At 32.7% G+C, this 19,654-nt stretch overlaps 1 protein-coding gene across 2 annotated transcripts; it reads left to right on the plus strand.

Moving 5' to 3' along the window:
* Positions 1-344: 344 nt before the first annotated feature.
* On the plus strand, positions 345-19,644 carry LOC128161653 (uncharacterized). 2 transcript variants are annotated; one of them, XM_052824984.1, is made up of 8 exons: positions 403-502; positions 8,117-8,151; positions 9,575-9,721; positions 15,139-15,228; positions 16,286-16,465; positions 18,256-18,345; positions 18,888-19,060; positions 19,338-19,644. In XM_052824984.1, the coding sequence occupies exons 3-8, from the start codon at positions 9,624-9,626 to the stop codon at positions 19,343-19,345; spliced, it is 639 nt and encodes a 212-aa protein (XP_052680944.1). In that variant the 5' UTR covers positions 403-502; positions 8,117-8,151; positions 9,575-9,623; the 3' UTR covers positions 19,346-19,644. The 2 variants fall into 2 exon arrangements, with proteins under 2 accessions (XP_052680936.1, XP_052680944.1); XM_052824976.1 differs by lacking the exon at positions 8,117-8,151 and having other exon boundaries at positions 345-502.
* Positions 19,645-19,654: the final 10 nt, after the last annotated feature.

The raw sequence follows: 19,654 nt of genomic DNA on the forward strand, positions 1-19,654 counted from the left end.
ATCATACCAATAGAATTGACTTGATGTGTATCTTTGTTAAGTAGAAAATTTCTCTCTCTCTCACTCGAATGTAAAAAAAAAACAAATTTTCCTTATCCATTACATTTGATTTCTTAGAACCATGCACATGAATACATGATATCACACCTGGCGGTCAAAGTGTATATGTGTCTCTCTGACATTCCGTCCCTAACTATAGGTCCAATCGATCTCACTCCTTTCCTTTAAACAGTAATTCCAAAGCTTACAAAGATGAGCCTTTATTTGCTATGAAACAATTGCAATTTTGGGCGATTAGCAATGTTTAATTTGATAGGGGGCTGAATACAAGAGGGTTCGATTAAACAGAGGATCATCGCAAGATCACGGCTTTGAACGCGTGTGTCGAGCCGATGACGCTCTAACGTCAGTATAAATTTCGATCATTTCCAGAACTAATCAAATATCATTGTTGTCTTACTGAGGGAAAACTGCGAGGGGACAAGCAACTGTCACAAGGGAGGTAAGTGCCAAACTGATAATATCAAAACTAAATAACTGAATTATTTAGAAGAAGACTTTTTAGTAACCGGATGTACTTTTCAATACAAAATACGGTTGATTGGTCGTAGATCATTGGCGATAAATGTTATGATCGAGTTTCAGCCGAAATATACATTTTTCATTCATTGTTTGTTTGATTTAGAAATTGGACCGTAATTTTGTGTTGGTTTTGAAAGATGTTTTTCTCGATTTTAAGGAAGACTGCCTAGCAATGCTCCTCCCTAAAAACTTTTGTCGTTAAGAATTATAACAAATTACAGTTAAAGAAGACTGTGTGGTCAACAAATTACCCGTCTGATCTGTCTGGAACTTTTGAATATGATATTTTCTGACATTATTTTGTGAATGCTGTCAAAATTATTTTAACATCGAATTTTGAACATTTTCTTACTTTTCTCGTATCCGGACTGAACCATCTAACCCTCCAGTTCAATCTTCAATTGTTCTCCTATCGAATTCTTTTCAATTACAGAGTTCAATGAATAAATTATTGTATCTTCACAAATGAACTGTATCCTTTCCTTTTGTCGTGATTCAAACAAAGAATTGATAGAGACAAAGTTTTGGTAACTAAGTCATCTAGAACTCTGGTTTTAATTTCACCTCAAATCGGCCTTTGATGACAATGTTTTGGTGTATTCATTAGCGCTTGCCTAATCCAAGGATTGGATTTCTTTCGGTTAATGTTATCTTGTCGTATATCGGTTTGTAACTGTCTGCTCCAAATGGAGGAAAAAAAATCCTGAATAAATCTATACTTTAGTAAAAGCATTGTTCATCTGGATGTTTGAAGGAGTTTCTTTTCATTTTTTTAATCAATCTTTCGACAAAATAGAACTTAGTATCTCTTCATATGTGAGCAGTTTAGTGAAAATAAAAAGTAAAAAATTTTACTGGTATCGGCAATATAAAACGATCTAAAGAATTCGATTCAGAATTTTGTCACTGTGCACCAAGATTTTTATTTTGTATTGCCTAAATAACTCAAAAGATGAAGATATGATTAACCAATGCATGTTTCACGTACCCATACATTATATATATCAGGAGAGAGAAAGAGACCCAATGGAGTACATTCCTAGATGTGTAATATATTGAAATCGTTTTTGCACATTGTAAAGGTCGGCAAAGTTGCATTCAATAAGTCAACCAACCAATTGGTTCAATTGTGCATTAGATTAGTTTACCTCTAACAAACAAATAACTTTAATTTTTTAGGTAGATTGCTTCTGAAACTGTTTTTGGTTAAATATCATCCCGTTGTTTTGATGACCATTGTCAGTTTGACAAAGTGACTCCTACAATCTCCATTTTTCGTAATAGGGACTATGCCTGAATTTTCATTTGTATAGATATTTGGCAATTTTTAATAACATAATGATATATGTTCTTGCCATTTCTCTCTGTAAAGGTCCTTACAAATGCAGGCATTTTCTCTACATAAACTAAAATGCGTTAATTTAATTGCTTAGAATTTTCTTTGTGACGTCAAATTTTCAAATTAGTTATGCCGAGCAGTTATCTTGTGTACTTAGTAAGATCGTATTTTGTCAAAATTACACGGTAAGGAGACTCAGTCGATTAGGTCCCTCTGTACCCTCTCAATAACTGTATTTATATAACTTACTTAATTTAATTAGAATAGTTGTAGTCAACTCCTTCTGATATAGTGATATGCACAACGGGTGCTATTAATTTTCAGTTTTATATATGCAATTAGTTTATTTGCTATAAGTATAGGTTTCAACCAGAATAAATTCCCATTTATTCAGTGGTTCTTCACTGGTTGGGGGAGGCTCCCTTCCGACGTTTTTATTAGTTGTGGTTGAAAGAGATAACCCTTTAGCTGCATGGATTACGTTTGTCAAGATTAATCATAATTGATAATCAAATATCCGGAAATGTAGGGATATCCTATTTAGACCTACGCCCACTGGTCAGAGATAAGCAGTGATTTTAATTCACCAGTGACCCAAAGGTCTTATAGTCGAGATGTTTTTAGAATTGGATCGGTCAGCAAAATTGTCCTTTGCTATTTTTTACCATTATAATTTGCCCGGCATGGAATGGTTAAACATGGTCGAAAAATATACTTACAATGAATATCTCACTATCTAATGATCGCGTTTATATTATATTAAGACATTATATATAAATTTTGTCAATCTACGGATGCTGCTGCTTATTTTGGAATAACATCTACCCACAGTACAACACTTAATACATTCGGAATTTCTATTTCAAACATTGATTTCAAGAATAAACCAAATAGTATCTCACGACTTTTATTTCATGTAAAATATTTCTTCTTATATAATATTAATTGTGTAAAAAAAAATAAATAAAAGCGCCAATTTACACTTATAATACGTTCTTAATACTCTTATAATATCTTTTTTATAGATATCCCAGTCTTGAAATAAACACGATACTTAAGTAAAGTGTTTTACAAAGTTTCAAATTCATTAAGATTTTGCTGTCTTTTTTTTTTGGCTTTCTTGCTTTTCTTAATATTAAGTGGGTTTTTTTTAGGTCTATGTTTTATCATTTTTTTATTGTTTAAAGATAAGAAAAGTTTATGAAATGATTTTTAAATTCAAATCTTCGTAACATGTATCTACTTTGTCTTAATTAAGTAATCTCAGCAAAAAAAATATATATTTATCCCATTGCCGTTGCTTTGGCAGTGTTTATTTGGTTGGGTTTTTTTTCGTGTTTGTTTTACTACACATGACTGTTGTCCATAATATCAAAGATATAGTGCTTTTATAATTTAAAAGTTAATCGCCAATATTTAGCATAATCTATTAAGCTGGCATCATATTACTTTTATCTTAAGGTAATCCTTATAGTTAAGGTTCTCATCCAAAATTGCAATGATAGTTAAAGCGATCATCCAGCAAAATAGTAAATTGCAAACATGTAGTAATAATGCCGGTTAGTCATTTTATGCATTTGTTATTATTTAGAGTATTTTTCAACACTAACGCCATGATATTGGCACACGATATACTTCTTCATGGAAACTTTATGCTACAAAGCAATAATTATTGTAGAATAGGAACAAATTACTTTTTTCTAATGTTTCGGGGTTTATAAAACATCTACTTATATATTAATATACGACTTTTATTAATCAGTATACTAGATGAACGTCGAAGGAGAAACATCAGATTTATCAGAATAATGTAAATGTCGCTGACAGAAACATTAGCATTTTGTTCCAATTATTCAAAAACCTAAGTGCTTGTCAATGCCCACAACGACAGTGTTTATGGCAAATATATTAAATATCAAATGGTGGGTTACGTAATATGTGGTGTTAATCTTCTAGCGTTTAACTTTCATCTGTGCTGACTGATCAAAAGTAGTCGTCGATTTTGCGTGATCAAGTATGATCGAACTTGAACTGCAATATCATATTTATGACTTTCTAGCAAAGGGAAAACAAATTAAAACAGAATGCCAAACTGTCCGTGAATCGAATAATAACTATCTCAGGAAACTGTTTTCCTCCGAAAACGATCACCTCTCAATAACACTTAATAAAACGAAATACAGGCTTGATTGTTTGTATTGAGTAAATTTTCAATGTGTACATGTACTAGTAATAAACTGTCATTGTACATTATAAAACATACAAGTAAGAACATAAATTTTGTTTCGTTATGATAAGAACTCGGGAACCATGGACGCAATTTCATATATGCTGATTATCTCGATGCATATAATAGGCCCCTAGCTTAAAATTGCCACAAAACACTGAAATGAATAAAATCGTTAGGGAAAAATTACATATTCACAGAGTTTAGAAAGGGACTATTTTGTGGTGGACGGTTTTTATTTTAAGAAAATGAACTTTTTGCTTGTTGAATCGTTAAATGGATAAAAATAGCGTTTTATCAGTGCAAAAAGGTAAAAAAAAAATCAATTAGGTGAAGAAATTGCAAACTTTCTCTTTATGATTATTTTAATTTTATTAATTTTAAATGATATAAATTTGTATTTGATTTCATGGTTCACTCCGATGAAAAATTAATTATTGATGGAAAAGCGATTTATATGCAATTTGCACTTTCAGTGCAGAGAAGTCATATTAAATACACTGTAGCGCCGAAAGGAGCATAAAGACACCAAAATTTTGCTTTGAATTTTGGTTTAGCTATGATTGTAGATTTTTAAAACATACTTTTAAAAAAAAATTAAAAGACTTATGATAGCAGGATCCAACTTCCTTTATAATAATATATTCTGCATAGTACATATGTAGCTGAGTCAAAATTGGTCAGTTCAAAGATAAAAATGAAATAGACTATTATAGTTTCTGTTTTTCTGCTCTGTTGACTATGATGGAGTCTGGAATACATAACTACTTTACTCCTTCGCCTATTCAAGATTGTTGAAGGTTCTGTAATCAGCCTCATATATAGTTCACTGTGACAAAATATAGAGATGTACATGTATGTTTGAGAAGTCCACTCAAAGTATGGGCAAATTGGTGATTTTAGTTCAAGTAAATTAGGTTTATTAACTCAAAACTACTTGAATTCGTTAACCTTTACATCATTAAATCGAAAATACCATTTCTGCTTATATTCTCCTACGTAACCATTCGGTGCAACATTTGTGACAATAGACGAACACGGCAGACACCATAACGTTGATGAATGTCTCTGGTTTTAGTCCTTAAACTGAATTTATCGGAAAGAAATGCCGATAATATGATTAATTGAAACGTGGGAAATGAAAGGAACGGTGTATTTCATGGTTGTAAAACTTATGAGCGGCAATGATTGAGCAATTCAAATTAGATCTGAATGAAAGGGTCACGTGGACTTACCGGAACAGGAAGCCACATTTTGTGCATGCTCAATTTGGTCCAATTTTGTCACATTTAAACCGTTCGTCAACACGCGCTACTGCATATTTTCAATTATCTATTGACCAATTTCCGAAAAGGGATTAGTATTGATTGATAAGATATTTAATAAGTTCAAATTTTATCGTTCACTAATACTAAATAAACGTTGCAGATCCTAGATTTTCTAAACCTTGATGGACAGGTTCAACTAGTGTAATATGAAAGTAATCCTGGTATAAGAGGTCTGTCAATTTTATTACTGTGATGCTCGGTCTCCGATCTGTTGTCAAGAAACGTTAGTATTTTAACAGAATATATAAATAATAAAAAAAATTCTATATATTGCCAGTTTCCTAGGTTTATTTTTCAAATTGAATAATGCACCCTCTAAGCACAACATATTATATGATAAAGACATATTCATTAAATTGAAATGTTTAAGAAGACGTAAAGATAGATCACCAAAATCATCTGGGTTTTGGGGGTAAAAAACTTAGTAAGAAGAAATGATCGCTTTTAAGAAAAGTGGTGAATTCGCAAGATACACAAGTAGATTGCAAACAGAGCTTTTCTCTTTGACGCAATATAAATCAAAATGAAGCTGTTAAATTAAAAAAAAAAGTAAGTACAAGGAGTAGAGGTCTACTGGGATTTCTCCCTACACTGTATTTAGATTTTTTTTTGTATGGCAAGTTGCAATCCGTCTGTTTGATTTTAAAAGGTTGATGAGAGAAAACGATCATGTATTTCTCGTCGAAAGGGATGGCGTTAACAATTCTCCTCGCAATTTAAGGCGGCTGAATGGTCGTGACCATTTTATAGACTATACTGATCTCCTTTAAAGAAGAGCTATGTGTAAAAACATATAGTGAAATATTGCTTTTCAGTTTAAGAATAATTTCTGAAAATCTAAGGTTAATCTGATGGCTAGACTAAATTGTGATGACCACCGAACCCCCTTAAACTCCCCAAGGAAAGAATACTTAAAGGTACTTATATGACGTTTATTGAGTACAACAGTATAGTCCATCGCTTTTTTTTCGTTTATCATCATTAATAAAAGAGAAATCAGTAACCAATCATTATCTTTGTTTAAGAATAAAAATAAGAAAAGAACAAACTCAACGGAATGCCAATAGTTTGTGATAATCTTACAGTATGTATTTGATTAGGCTATTTTGTTATAAAAAGTTACAACAAATAACGTCAAATAAAAATGCAATAAATGACATCGCAAGCCAATATTTGTGCAAAAAAAATCGAATGAAGGTTACAATATCATGCACATTTTTTATATTTTCCCAGTTTGTTAGAGAATAAAATGACTAGCAATTGAGTAGAATAAAACAACTTGTAATGCTTTTGTGTCGATAGGCAACTGTATATGGTAATGGGCTGGATGGCTATACTGTTGGGCGAAGTGTGAATTGAAATAACAAAAGCAAGTCTCGTATGGTGTTATATACCTTATGCAAGCACTGTGCATTCGTTTTTTATCAAATCATTATTGATATACATGAACTTATATCCGGTCACTCAACGTCGGTAACTGTTATTAGTAGAAAGCGCTTTGTTTGAGTGTGTTTTGTATCGTACATATATGCCTGCTTTGTTTACGTGTGATCTAATATATAAAATGGCAAAAACGCGAATAAAAGAAATATTTGCAGGAAGTATATATACAATCGTAATTCGGTTTTTCGCTCGAAATTGAAATAGCAGACATTGACACTGCTGACGTCATCACTAAAATAAAAAAATTATAAAGTGTACTATGGAAAACACTTCTTAATCCATCGTAGAATGTAAAAATGTAAGAGCTATCTGGTTTTAGTCAGAGATATTTTTAACTTTTTCTCTAGAAAATGGCAGAAAATATACAATTGCACTCCAAAATGTGAAGTGCATTTGGCATTAACACTTTCTCTGATAGCCCTGTTTTGAACTAATATAAAACATTTTTTAAATAACATACGTTCAAGAAACCGATAGGTTAATTTAGGGTGTTAGGGTGTTTGAGATAATTAGTTAATATACGCATAACCAGCCATAGTTTCTGGAATTAAAACTACTTATGTCCAAAGGATTGGATAGATTTTCCATATGGATGGACGGCTGTAATTCAAAAAAAAGTTGTTCGATTAATGAGCTGTTCTATTTAACTACAAAGATAACGACTAAAAGAGGGTTTTTTTGTTCTCAGTTAAATGACATGTGTATGAGAATTAAACAACTTCAGAAAAAAGGATGAAGAGCTTATTTTTAATCATCAGTTTCCTTAAACTAAGTAGACTTACTAACGTTTTGGTGAAATGGCAATATAATTGTGAATGATATCATTGCTTTTATTTTTAATCAGTTTTAAAATGGTGGGTTTAAGGTGATAGTGAATATAGACAACTGTGGTGTTGGATCAAATAAGCACTTTTTTATTTATGATTGTTTTCACATAAAGTATTAAATTACACACATGGTATATAAAGGCTTAAATGATTCGTATGGAATAAAAGCATCATGTTTTTCACGCGTCTTTATTCCATTTATTACATGTACAGAAGTAGGAGGAGCCTGGTAGGAAATCATATAAAAGAACATAGAAAAATGTAAATCAAGTCTGGATCACTGTTCACCACACATTGCCACAAGTCAGACAACGGACTTGCGGAATAAACTAGAAATATGTGTCGCTATTGAGTGTAATTAGCTTTTCAGATTGTGATTTATTCTATATAAGAAATACGGATAAAGTAAGTATATGTTTATAGTCTAATGTTAAAAGATTTTTTATATGTTTTCAAACTAATAAAAAAAAATAGTTATCTATAAAGTGGACATATTCAAATTGGGTGGTAATTTTTTAAAATTCTGGGAGTCAGTCATGTATACGTACAATTCATGTCAATATTATTGCATTTTAAGGGTACTCAAGAAAATTCATTTGCCCATATTATCCCTCACAAAGTATTTTAGATGTATCACAAAAACCAGCTTGCTTTTGCAGAAGGGTCCGGTTTTTTTAATAATATCTTGTTTTGCTTAATGGGTTAAACATAAACGATGTAATGTTGTTTTCGAAACATTTGAAGCCCGCCATAACTTGCTCAAAGATCCCGATAATTATAATTCGTGTCCGCCCTAAAAAGTCGTTTAACAATGGGGCCATGAACATAGCATAGCGATAATGGCACTTGTACTTGGAAGTTATGCTTCTTCGACAACATTATTCAAAACATTTCTACTCGACATCCGTTTTATTGTGTTTCATTGTTATTCTACATAACATCTTTAACGTATTCCAAGCCGCTAAATCATTCATCGAAGGCCATAGTCACCTATGTCCTAAAGAAATTTCCTTATGAATAATGACAGACTATCGAGTATGGATCTGTACCTGACCAAAATAATCCCAGAAAAGGTGTACATGAATTTCCTTAGCCCTAGAAACATGCTTTATTGTGTTTAATCTACAGTGCAATTTAAAAAAAATCGATTACTAGTATCTTGTCTAGCGGTTTGCATGTCTGTTAATTGTTTAATTTTAACAATTTGATTTCATATTTTGTACTATTATCTCATAATTTATCGGTGATAAATTCAAGCATAAATGGCATATAGAATTTCCACATTAAGCACGAACCTACGCAGTCATTATGAAAGGGGGGGAATGAACATGGTGTCCGATTTTGGTATTTCGTTCCTTTTGACAAAACGGCATGAATAGTCCCTAAATGTCATTAATGGTTTTTTCGTGGGATTTTTTAAAATCTGTTTACAGAGAACCTTTAACAAATTGTGCACAGCCTTTGACATCCATATACCTAACCCCTTATCCCAAAGACAAATCGGTAATTTTTGCCATCAGCATGGAGTTCTCTTTCTGTAGATAATCCGTAATGTTCTACCCTTGAGTGATTAATATATTTTTGCATAATGCTTACTGATACGGTGATCTGAAATCCTGGCGACTCGTATATGATATTGTTGTTTCAATGTTGTCTCCTAATTATTTCTATCTATAACATTTATCATTTATTCTCCAAGTCTACGAGTGCTGATAATCAGAGCTATTTTCTCCCCATTCACATTACGACATAAATCTTGGAGAGGCCCAACCGGAATCCAGCTCCGGTATCGATTCTGGACTTTAGCTTTTTTAATTCTTTTTTTCAGATTTGGTTTGGCTTTGCACACTGACGGTAACTTGGGCTCCAAGTTGGAAATGTATCATTGGAGTAACTGTTGGACTTTTTTAATATACATAATTTTCACATTAGCACCGTCCTTGGGGAATTCGGATCGAGCAGATGCATTTGATGAGTAAGTTTTTTTAACAATGTTTCTTCGGTAAACTTAAATTAAAAAGAAAAATGTTTACAAATCATTAAAATATCTGTTTAAAAAAAAGACTGTCACTGTTCTAAACAGGTTTTAAATAAATTTACTTTTTAAAAAAATTATCTGATGTTTTTCTATGTATTAAGCAACATATTTCCTTCAAACTTTAAAATCTTCTCTTTTTATTCGATGCGTGTATTATACTGTTGTTTTCTGTTGCTGATACAGTGTTTTATCGTGCCTACGTCTCTCAATGTTTGGCCAGTTCACGTTGCCTTCAATTTTGATCAGTGAATGATATACTACATGTATTTTTTTTTCTTTCTACACAATGTGTAAAATCTATGACATTTCATATTAAAAGTCAAGTTAGCAGTTTATTGCTAAGCTAATTTTCAAAAAAACTAATGTCCCATTGCATTTTGCAAGATAAGCTCTGACTGTTTTTTATTTGCTGAGTGAAAGTTACCTTTCAAAACAGTTTCCAGGTACATGTAATTATTCGTAGATGAATCTACTTGAGGACTGGATTAGTTACAATCTGTCACAATTAGGGATATTTTCCGATACAGCTCTTTATTTTAACTAATTTGTTTCCTGGTTAAGTTTCACAGTGCCATCATATGCAATAAAATTATTTTCTTATAGCGCAAATTTTAAAGTAAAATTATATGATAAGTTTACACCACACGATAAATTGAAATAAAATTTTCATATTATTTTATATTTGAACATTTGGTAAAAATCGTAAAAAATGTTTTATGGTAAACTTTGTTCTGGGGAATGATTTACATGTTAGCACTTTATAAAGACAGGAACATATGCAAGAATTTTTTCTCTGCGTCTTTTAAAGCAATAAAAATGAGCTTTTGGTCAGTCAGTAATTTCATATAAACTTTATTGAAAGTTGCACGTCAAAGTAATACCCGAGACAGCTTAAGAAGGTAGAAGCATGTATCAAAAAAACATTAAGATACAGAGGACAGAACCGTTTATTTCATGCGGAATCTTACTTTTTATAACTTTCCTACACTTGGCAATTGTTTTCCTGTTCTTCGATAATTAGAGCCGCGATAATGAAATTAATTTCGTGGTGGCGGACTCCCAATACACCGTCCATTGATAAATCCTTTCTAAACAAAGTAACTCTACGATCAATACATTTCGATAAAATCACTGATATAAGGGGGAAGGATACTTTGATAAAATGAGAGAATTTCAAAATTTCTTTCATCACGAATATCCCACTGATTAATGAGTATTTCTCGTTCTAACAAGATCTAAAGGAAGCGGTTAAGCATTAAGTGTCGGTGTTGGAATTCATCATCCGGGCACTAACGACACTGAACAAATTTAAAATTGTTTCTGGCCCAGAACTAAAAAAAATATGACATACTTGCTTCAATAACGTACATTAGGATTTATCAAAATGGTTCGGCGGCAATCCTACCCGGCTAAAGAGAGAATGAAAGTCTCATTCATTGTAGAGCTTTTTTGAAAAGTTTTTCCATCAAACGCCACTTTATATCTATATTGAGACGACTTTATGAAAAAAAAATCTAATATAGATCTATTATATGGATCCCATTTAATGTTACACAAATATTTTAAAATAGTTACAAAAAAGACAACTGAAGTATCCCTTTATCAGTTGAATGAGGCGCCTTAATAGTATGATTTTTCAACTATGAAAAATGTTCACTGAACAAAAATTTAGGATGAAATAAAACCACAAAGGCACGTCTATCGACAATACAGTAGGATCATCAAATTTAATCTGATATTTCATCTGACGTTTAATGATAAAAACCGCATCGACACTTTCCGCATCCTCAGGCACTTCAAGAGAATATTGACCTTTACACGAACGCATAAAAAGCAAACTTAAATAAGAGTCGGGTTTGTACTTCATTAATTGCGAATAAAACAAATAATAACACAAGTGCATCTAAGCTTACATGTCGTAAGGTTAAATCTGTTCACGTTTTTTGCAATCATATAAGATGATTCTTTTCCTACCCCATTCGAGCTGTTTAAAAAGAGAATCTTTTATTTATATAACAAGAACAGAACATTTCTTAATAAAATCCCCTTGTCTTACAAACGTTCCTCTGATAGAATAGTTACTGACAGTGACTAATCTAGTATCTTAATCGCCACTGAATGGTTTTGATGAGAATCTAATCTCAAATTAAAGATAACGCATCCTTTGGATGTATTGTCATATTTATTTTTTAAGCAATTGTACCCTCAAAATTGTATTCGCGTAACATTTTTGCATACCGTTGCATAGAGTTATCTTGAAATAAAACAGTTCGTGCGTCAAAATCTTAATTGACTGTAGCTCCAAGGCCATATAGCATGTTTATAAATGTAACCTTGCTTGTTTTGTTTAGATTTCCTGTCATTCTAAAATTTAGATTAATCCTATTTCGGAACAGATTTCTGATGCCATACACACACAATAAATGCCATCTGCAGGAATGTACTTATATCAATGATGTGTAACCCTAGATTTCTTTGCATCACGAAAAAACGGTGAAATGAAAATGTCGAAAACCCGTGTAAAGTTTCTCGTGATAGAAAAGCGATATTGTGACATCAATAAATATAGCCAAGAGGTGTCGATAAACAGGTAATCAACTTATAATTCTCTGATTAAAAATAGCATTTTTATTGCCGGTCGATCTGCTATTTTAAAACAAATGAAAACATATTCTCTTTCTTGAACACCCATCGGCCGTTGATCGATATGTATTCTTTGGCTCTTGCAATATAAACACCGCCATTGCCTTACTGTACGTAGCCAACGGAAAAATTGTCTAAACTTAATTATCAAATAAGACAAAACGATACATTTTCAAGATTAAAACGATCCGAATTACACTTCCATTTGGCGACGTTCCGAGTTCTGTTTGTCGTATAGAACTGGTACAGCCACTGACGCCGACTGTTCAGACGAAAAGAAGTCGTACGTCACAAAAAAGTGATTCGCCCCTCGTTTATGGGGTCTAAGTGCATGTAGTTTGCAAAGAAAATAAGCACAAAGGTGTTTGATTTGCAATTTGCACGTCAACTCTCAAACGCGGTCGCGGTGACAGTTTAAGTCTTGGCTTGTTTTGCAGTGAAAGGTGGTGATATCTGTGACCGGATTCTGATTTCAAATGGTGCCATTTTCTTTTTGGCTTATCAAACTCACATTAAAGGGTATTTTGATATAAACAGACCCCCGCAGTCCTATAATTTGATTTTTTTTTTTTTCGTTTTGGAAAGGTTTGAACTGAAAAGAAGAATGGGTTACGATTGAACTGTGTTATTTTTATATTCTGCTTATTTGACATCAAAGGATTTGTTTTCTGTATTCTTGCAAAATCTGCATCAACGTTGATAGACTCGCACAACAAATTGTTTAATTGAAACAATATTGTGTCAATTAACAATATCATTCATCATGACACTTAATACAAATACTAGTAACGCCTTGAGTTGAGAAATGTGTACAAATTGATGAATTAGTCATGAAGAATTATTGCATTGAAAAGTAGTTTGGCAGAAATATTTATTCAAGGTCACTATATAATGTCATTTATTGGTCAGAATAACCATTAATATATGTCAAGTAAAAGAAGGAACGGTGATTGGAGATATGTGATTTCTCTTCCAGTGACATCATTCCCTGATTGTTAAGTTCTGTGTATCGCAAACTCTATAATAGATTCGACAGTACATGTATAATTATTTGTCCATTATGAAATGAATTCTTAATCCGAATTTTTTTTAAATGATATTTAAGATTTATTTGACGAAGAATTATTTTAAAAGACTGTACCCTCAATTATAATTCATTATCGATCAATGACTTTATTTTGTCGCTAAGGTCGTGAAATTAAAGTGAAACGAAAAAACCGGTCAAATGATTTTGAGAATTAATGTGGTCGGCCAAAGTAATTGTAACATTTCTCCATTATTTACATCAACTCAACAACATTACCTGATGGTAACAGCATCATGTAATTGTTAGTAGGTCATCTGTTATGAAAAATAACCTTTTAAAATGGTGTATCATCTGACATTTTTCAATCGAAAGAAAAAAGAAGCAGTAACCACAATTCAACGTACACAAAAATAGGAACTTCTTTTCGAGAAATTTTGAGTCTTCTTGGACACGTTTTTTTTTTGTCTGTATATTCTTTATCTACATATAAGTAGACAGTTTAGCTAGCAAAACTGCACTTACAATGGCCGCACTAATTTACCTCGTTGCGCAAGGTTACTGGAAAAGCTAATTAGGGAATACGATGTAATCAGTAATCATTATATTTGTTGAATTTTACTTAAATTAAATAAATATTTGTTCTGTATATGTGATTGTCTTACGCATGAGCACTTCATTCAAAAGTAGCTACTTTATGACACGCATGCGTATACATAATTAATTTTAATTTAAACTCATTGAATATCTCATCTAAGAGTATCGTATGGAGGTTGTATTGTATTGTATTGTTTATTTGCTAAAATGCATATGAATTATAAGCAGTTGAAACGTATGTACATAATTATAAACATATCCATACGTCACTCTATCTAAGCAAAAGCACACGTCACTACTAGTGTTAACGTTATACAATATTCTACAAAAAATATTATTCATAAATGCACATTCATAGGAGGAGAGACCCTATAAATCAATAAATCAAAAAGTTAGGTAAATACTAAAAATAATGGTAATACATTAATTGGATTTACAAATAGTCTGGCATTCCCGTTTTTTTTACCAGCCTCACGCAGATACATTGCGAGATGGCACAATCGTTTGCGATTATGAATGGCAAGGAGTTGAACTAACTTATACATTGAAGGACGAGTCCAGTAATACTTTTTTAAATACAATACACGTAGACATTTATAAAAAGGACAGATAAGTATAAAATGGAATATATGCTCGACTTCACTTAAAGTACAATATTTGCAGATACGCATCGATCTGACAGTTTCATTATAACGGCCTTGCTCTACCAAAATCATATGCGATGACAGTCAATATTTTGTTAAAAGGACAACAAGGTTTTCCGAAATATTTTTACACAGATAAAATTGTAAGGAAAAAGTATCAGGCAGATACTTGTACAATAAACATTTAGAGGATGACTCGAAAAATGCGTCTCTTTCCTGTATAAAAAATATCACACAACCTCTGCTTTACAATTTTTAAGAAAACATTAGTGTTAGCCACATTCTGTGAAAGTTATGATACTTCATGCATACCCAGTGATACCAAAGGGGCCAAGCCCGTTTTAACATTAATTTCAATGTGACCATTAATAAAGAAAGGGGTCGAACTCTGACCCAGATAAAACACTACCAGCTCGCTTCAAAAGCCTAATAAACTTTTTTTTCAGAATGATTGCAGCGTTCGACACAGATACGAGACACATACGATCTGCAATTTCTTCGATAGAGGATGTAAAACGAGAAAGTCTACAAAGACAGTAAGTCTCGTTATTCCAATTTCCAGCCCTCTAATCAGAGTATAAGCCAAGGGTTTATGATCCGCTCCAGTTTTCTCCAACAAAAGGGATAATGAGCAAATCGTAAAACTCTGGCTTGCGAAAATGCATTTCTCTGTCCCAAGATCCTTTTACATATGTATATTGATTTAAAATTGAGTGTGGGGAGGGAGGGGGGGGGGGCTTTCTGCTCTGTCGGAAATATATCAAAAAGGTTTTATGATAAACAAGATACTTAAAAATTGTTTTATTCTGATTAAAGCCACGCCCGCTTGTTTCAATGAGCTATCATCGTAAGCACCTGCTGTATACTACATGTAGTATATGTGAAAGTTCTGAAGTTCTAAGTGATACTAAATGGTTATCGTTACTATGGTAATTACATCTGTAATAATTGCTACATTTCACATCTGAAACTCTGTAAAGCACAGTGTTTACGGAAATAATGATCAGTTTCAATGATGCACTCGAACATATAGAAAAAAATCCGTGAATTACGTAAGTATGAAAAAGTCATACGTACACATTCCATACTAACAAGGGATAAGACCACTATACCAAACAGTATCAGTTATTTTCTGACGAATTCAAATCTCTTCAATGAACTCGATACAGAAGAGCAGAAACGCGATACTGCTAACGAGGAATACCCACATAAACAATGTAGGAGTGTGAGACTCACCTATTATATTAGTTGGACAGCAAGTTTACAATTCTTACATTTTTTTTATCTCGTTGAAATCCATAAAGCACTAGTTTGCATAAATGCTATAAAATTTTCCTATAATTCTGAAATCAATTTCTATATCTATTACTCTTTTTTTTAATTTCAACTTTTTTTTTTAATTTTAAATTTATTTATCATTCTTTTCCATTCTTCATCCTATTTCATTCTTCTGCTGTACTTTGTCATACGCTTAATTATATCCTGATGGGGATTGCCTTTAGAAAGCAGAACTTCAAATCTTTGCACTTGACACGTACAAAATTGAAAAGAAATACTTACATTGTTAATAATGGATCATGCATTTCTCTTCAGGAATAATCTGTGTAGAGGGATGGGACCCAACAACCATCCTTGCGGACTAACGAGTTTTGATGTCAGGAATGTAAGAAGAGGAGACGATGAAGACATAGAAGTGGAGACGCTCAATCGAGGGACACGATCGTTAGAAGGTAGTAGACCGGACAACCCACCGACCGAAAAGGAAAGAATGGCGTAAGTCTCTCTCTCTCTCTCTCTCTCTCTCTCTCTCTCATTCATTTTTAACTTTTTTCCAAAATTTGTTTGAATTGGTCGTGTCCGTTTCTTATCTGAGATATATATTAGATGCCAACGTTTTAATGTCCTTTCATTGTGACTGCCCCCCCCCCCCAAAATGATCTAAATTTTAATGACTTAAGTCTACGACACAAAGAGGGATGATATATAAGCAAATTATAGTCTTTTAAATTTTTTTTTCTAGGTCTCTAATCTCAATAACAGACATGTCCACCGCTGTGTAATGTTATGGTCCAGACACGAACGATACAACTTTTAATGTGCAAAAGTAATGCTTGTAAAATCTAACTACTTTGATCGAGAAGTAGGAAATCTATGGCTGCAATCGGGCATTCATTGTTCCTTAATTATATAGCACCGCGCGCATTTTCGATTGCCTTGTTTTTTATTGAGACTCGCTGAGATGAAACATTAAGTTTGAAGTCAAAGCGGCATGAAATAAATTTTTCATTGCAATACAAAACCTGATCGTTTCTCTTTAGAATCTACCTACATTCTGTCAGCTTCACTTAGAAAGCTTATTGATCACGTACGTAAAATATTAGCGGCGTTAAACCATAAACATTGTATGATTACATGATCAGCGCTTGCACATTCCATTAATTATGGATATCGAAGAGGGGGTGTTGATTACGGTATAATTAATTTGGCATTTTTTGTCTTCATTTATAAAAAAGGGAAATGTGTTATTCTAGTATGTCCAGTGTAGGCGTGCTTGCTACATACATTTTAACTGTAAACGTCCGAACGACAAGGAGTTCGAGAAAATATCCAACTAAATAGTAGTTCCAGGAAGGTCTTGGAAAGAAGAAATGTATAATTTTGTTCAAAAACCTGGAATGTACAATTTGGCCAGTATTCCCAGTGATTAAAAAAATTAACATCTAGGTTTAAGAGAAAATGTAAATATATAAGAAATTCGTATGCGACTAAATTCTTTTTTATTGAGGGAAGTAGCAAGGTCATTCTATGAACTAGAGCATGTCATTTATCATTTAAACCTATCACGACACAGCAATGCTTGAAGCCATTGTCTACGACACAAAATCGTGACGGTTACCTCAATTACTGGGATAGTACAAGCCGAGAAATTAAGTCTGCAACCTTTTTGTTCCCGGATACTTTGCAAACTCAGGCATATTCAAAGGGAAATGGCAGCAAGCAACATAATATCATAATGCATTTTCTACAAAACCCAAGTTACGCATAAAATGGGTGATGAAATCATAGTTGAACAGAATACAATAAAATAGTCAATGGTGATAAAACCATAGTCAGTATAGAGTTGTCAGAATGTTGAAAGATTTAAAGGAAAGTATTAACAATGCAGTTTATGATTGCGTGTTCAGCAGTAAAGCAAAAGAGACAATATGAGATAGTGGACATTTTTAGTCTATGAATGTAACCATAATTAAAACAAATGTTCTACAACTGATAGCGTTGGTTTCCTTTCAACAGTCTGCATATCCCCAAGACATTTCAGCCCGGAACTATCATCCCCCATTAGATGAATATCGTGTACTATAATTGACTGATGCCAAATTCAAAAGGGAGATATTTTGTTTCATATGGTACTTTAAACCACTCTTATCTAAGTTTGACACTTCTATTTTGGATATGTATATTCCTATAAAATAAAATTATCTGTTATCTCTACGTGCCAGCGTAGATAAAGATATACCACGTCCGATACTGGTTTGATTTAATGTAGATCTTTTTTTTTTCAGCTACATCGCCAAATTAGCAAAAAGACGCCAGGACATGGATAGGATATTAGAGCTCCTAAATGAAAAGGAAAACAACATTAGACAAATAAGGTACTTGTATCACGCATGTTGCATTTTTCACAAATCAGAAGAAAACTCACACCTTTAATTACATGTGTGGCTTTTGTTATGAACTTAAACCCGATATTTTGATAAATGGATTCAGGAACTAATTACACGAAAATTTCTCAATCACATATTATTCATTTTCTGTTATGTGTGAGATACAAACAACATAGCTAAAATTTTGTTAGAGGAAGGAAAGATCAGACACTCTACATGACCGTGCGCGAACCGTTGCACATTTGAATCAGCAACGCAAAAAATTATGTACATGTATTTGAAGAAGTAATTAAATGTGGGGAAATATTTGGCCCATCATCTGTGTGCTACCTCAAACATTAGATATATTTATGATATGTTTATAGATATGTTTCAACTGAGACATGTTACAAGGATATTGCGCACTTTTGCCAGTAAGCGGCTAAAGATGCAAAGTTTTACAAATTTAAAAACATAATAAAAATTATTCTTGTTTCCTATCTTGTCCAAATATATAAAACATGACCCTGTAATGATTGAATACTTTGCAGAAAACGGACATGCGCTGTGGAGTTGGGAGGGGCCTGTCGCACGGAATGGGCATCAGCCATTGCGGATCAGTATTATTACCTTATGGGACCCCATGGACCCGGCAAGAGAAGGAGGAGGTCGCTAATTAACGTACTAACGGGGAAATTATCGCATATATCCACCTCAAACAAAGGTACGAATTATTCTAACTGTACACAAAACATTGATATTTAGAGGACCGGGGGATATATCGGATATACATGTGATTTTGTTTCTCAGTATATAAACTATCCATTTATGAATCTGTAAAATCAGTCAATATAAAACCAATTACTTCTCATCATAATATTTATTTGGTAGTTTCAACAATTGTTACAAGTAAATAGAACAATATATATAAACATTTGTGCATTTCTTTCGGTGATTCTTGAATATCTGATCCATTATCGCTGGTTTCCTTTCATTTTCAGGGCATTGAGTTTCTGAGAAACAAGTGATGTGTGTCAAACATCTGTGATCTCCTCTATACAGAAGCGGCTTTAATGAATATCATATATGGAACTTTTCCTGTATATAAAATCATCTTGTTCACGGTTTTTTTCCCTTCATCTTCCCTATACATGTACAGTATGCACGGTTTGTGTGTGTTTCTATAATATTGTGTCATGTTTATTACATGAAGTCTCTAATTTCCTCATTCTTTTTTTCAAACTTATTTATTGAATTAAATCTGAATCTGATGTTTGTTTTAATAAAGTGTTATATTTGGCAACGTTGTATGTTGTGT

Source organism: Crassostrea angulata, chromosome 1, assembly GCF_025612915.1.
Source record: "Crassostrea angulata isolate pt1a10 chromosome 1, ASM2561291v2, whole genome shotgun sequence".
NCBI lineage: Eukaryota > Metazoa > Mollusca > Bivalvia > Ostreida > Ostreidae > Magallana > Magallana angulata.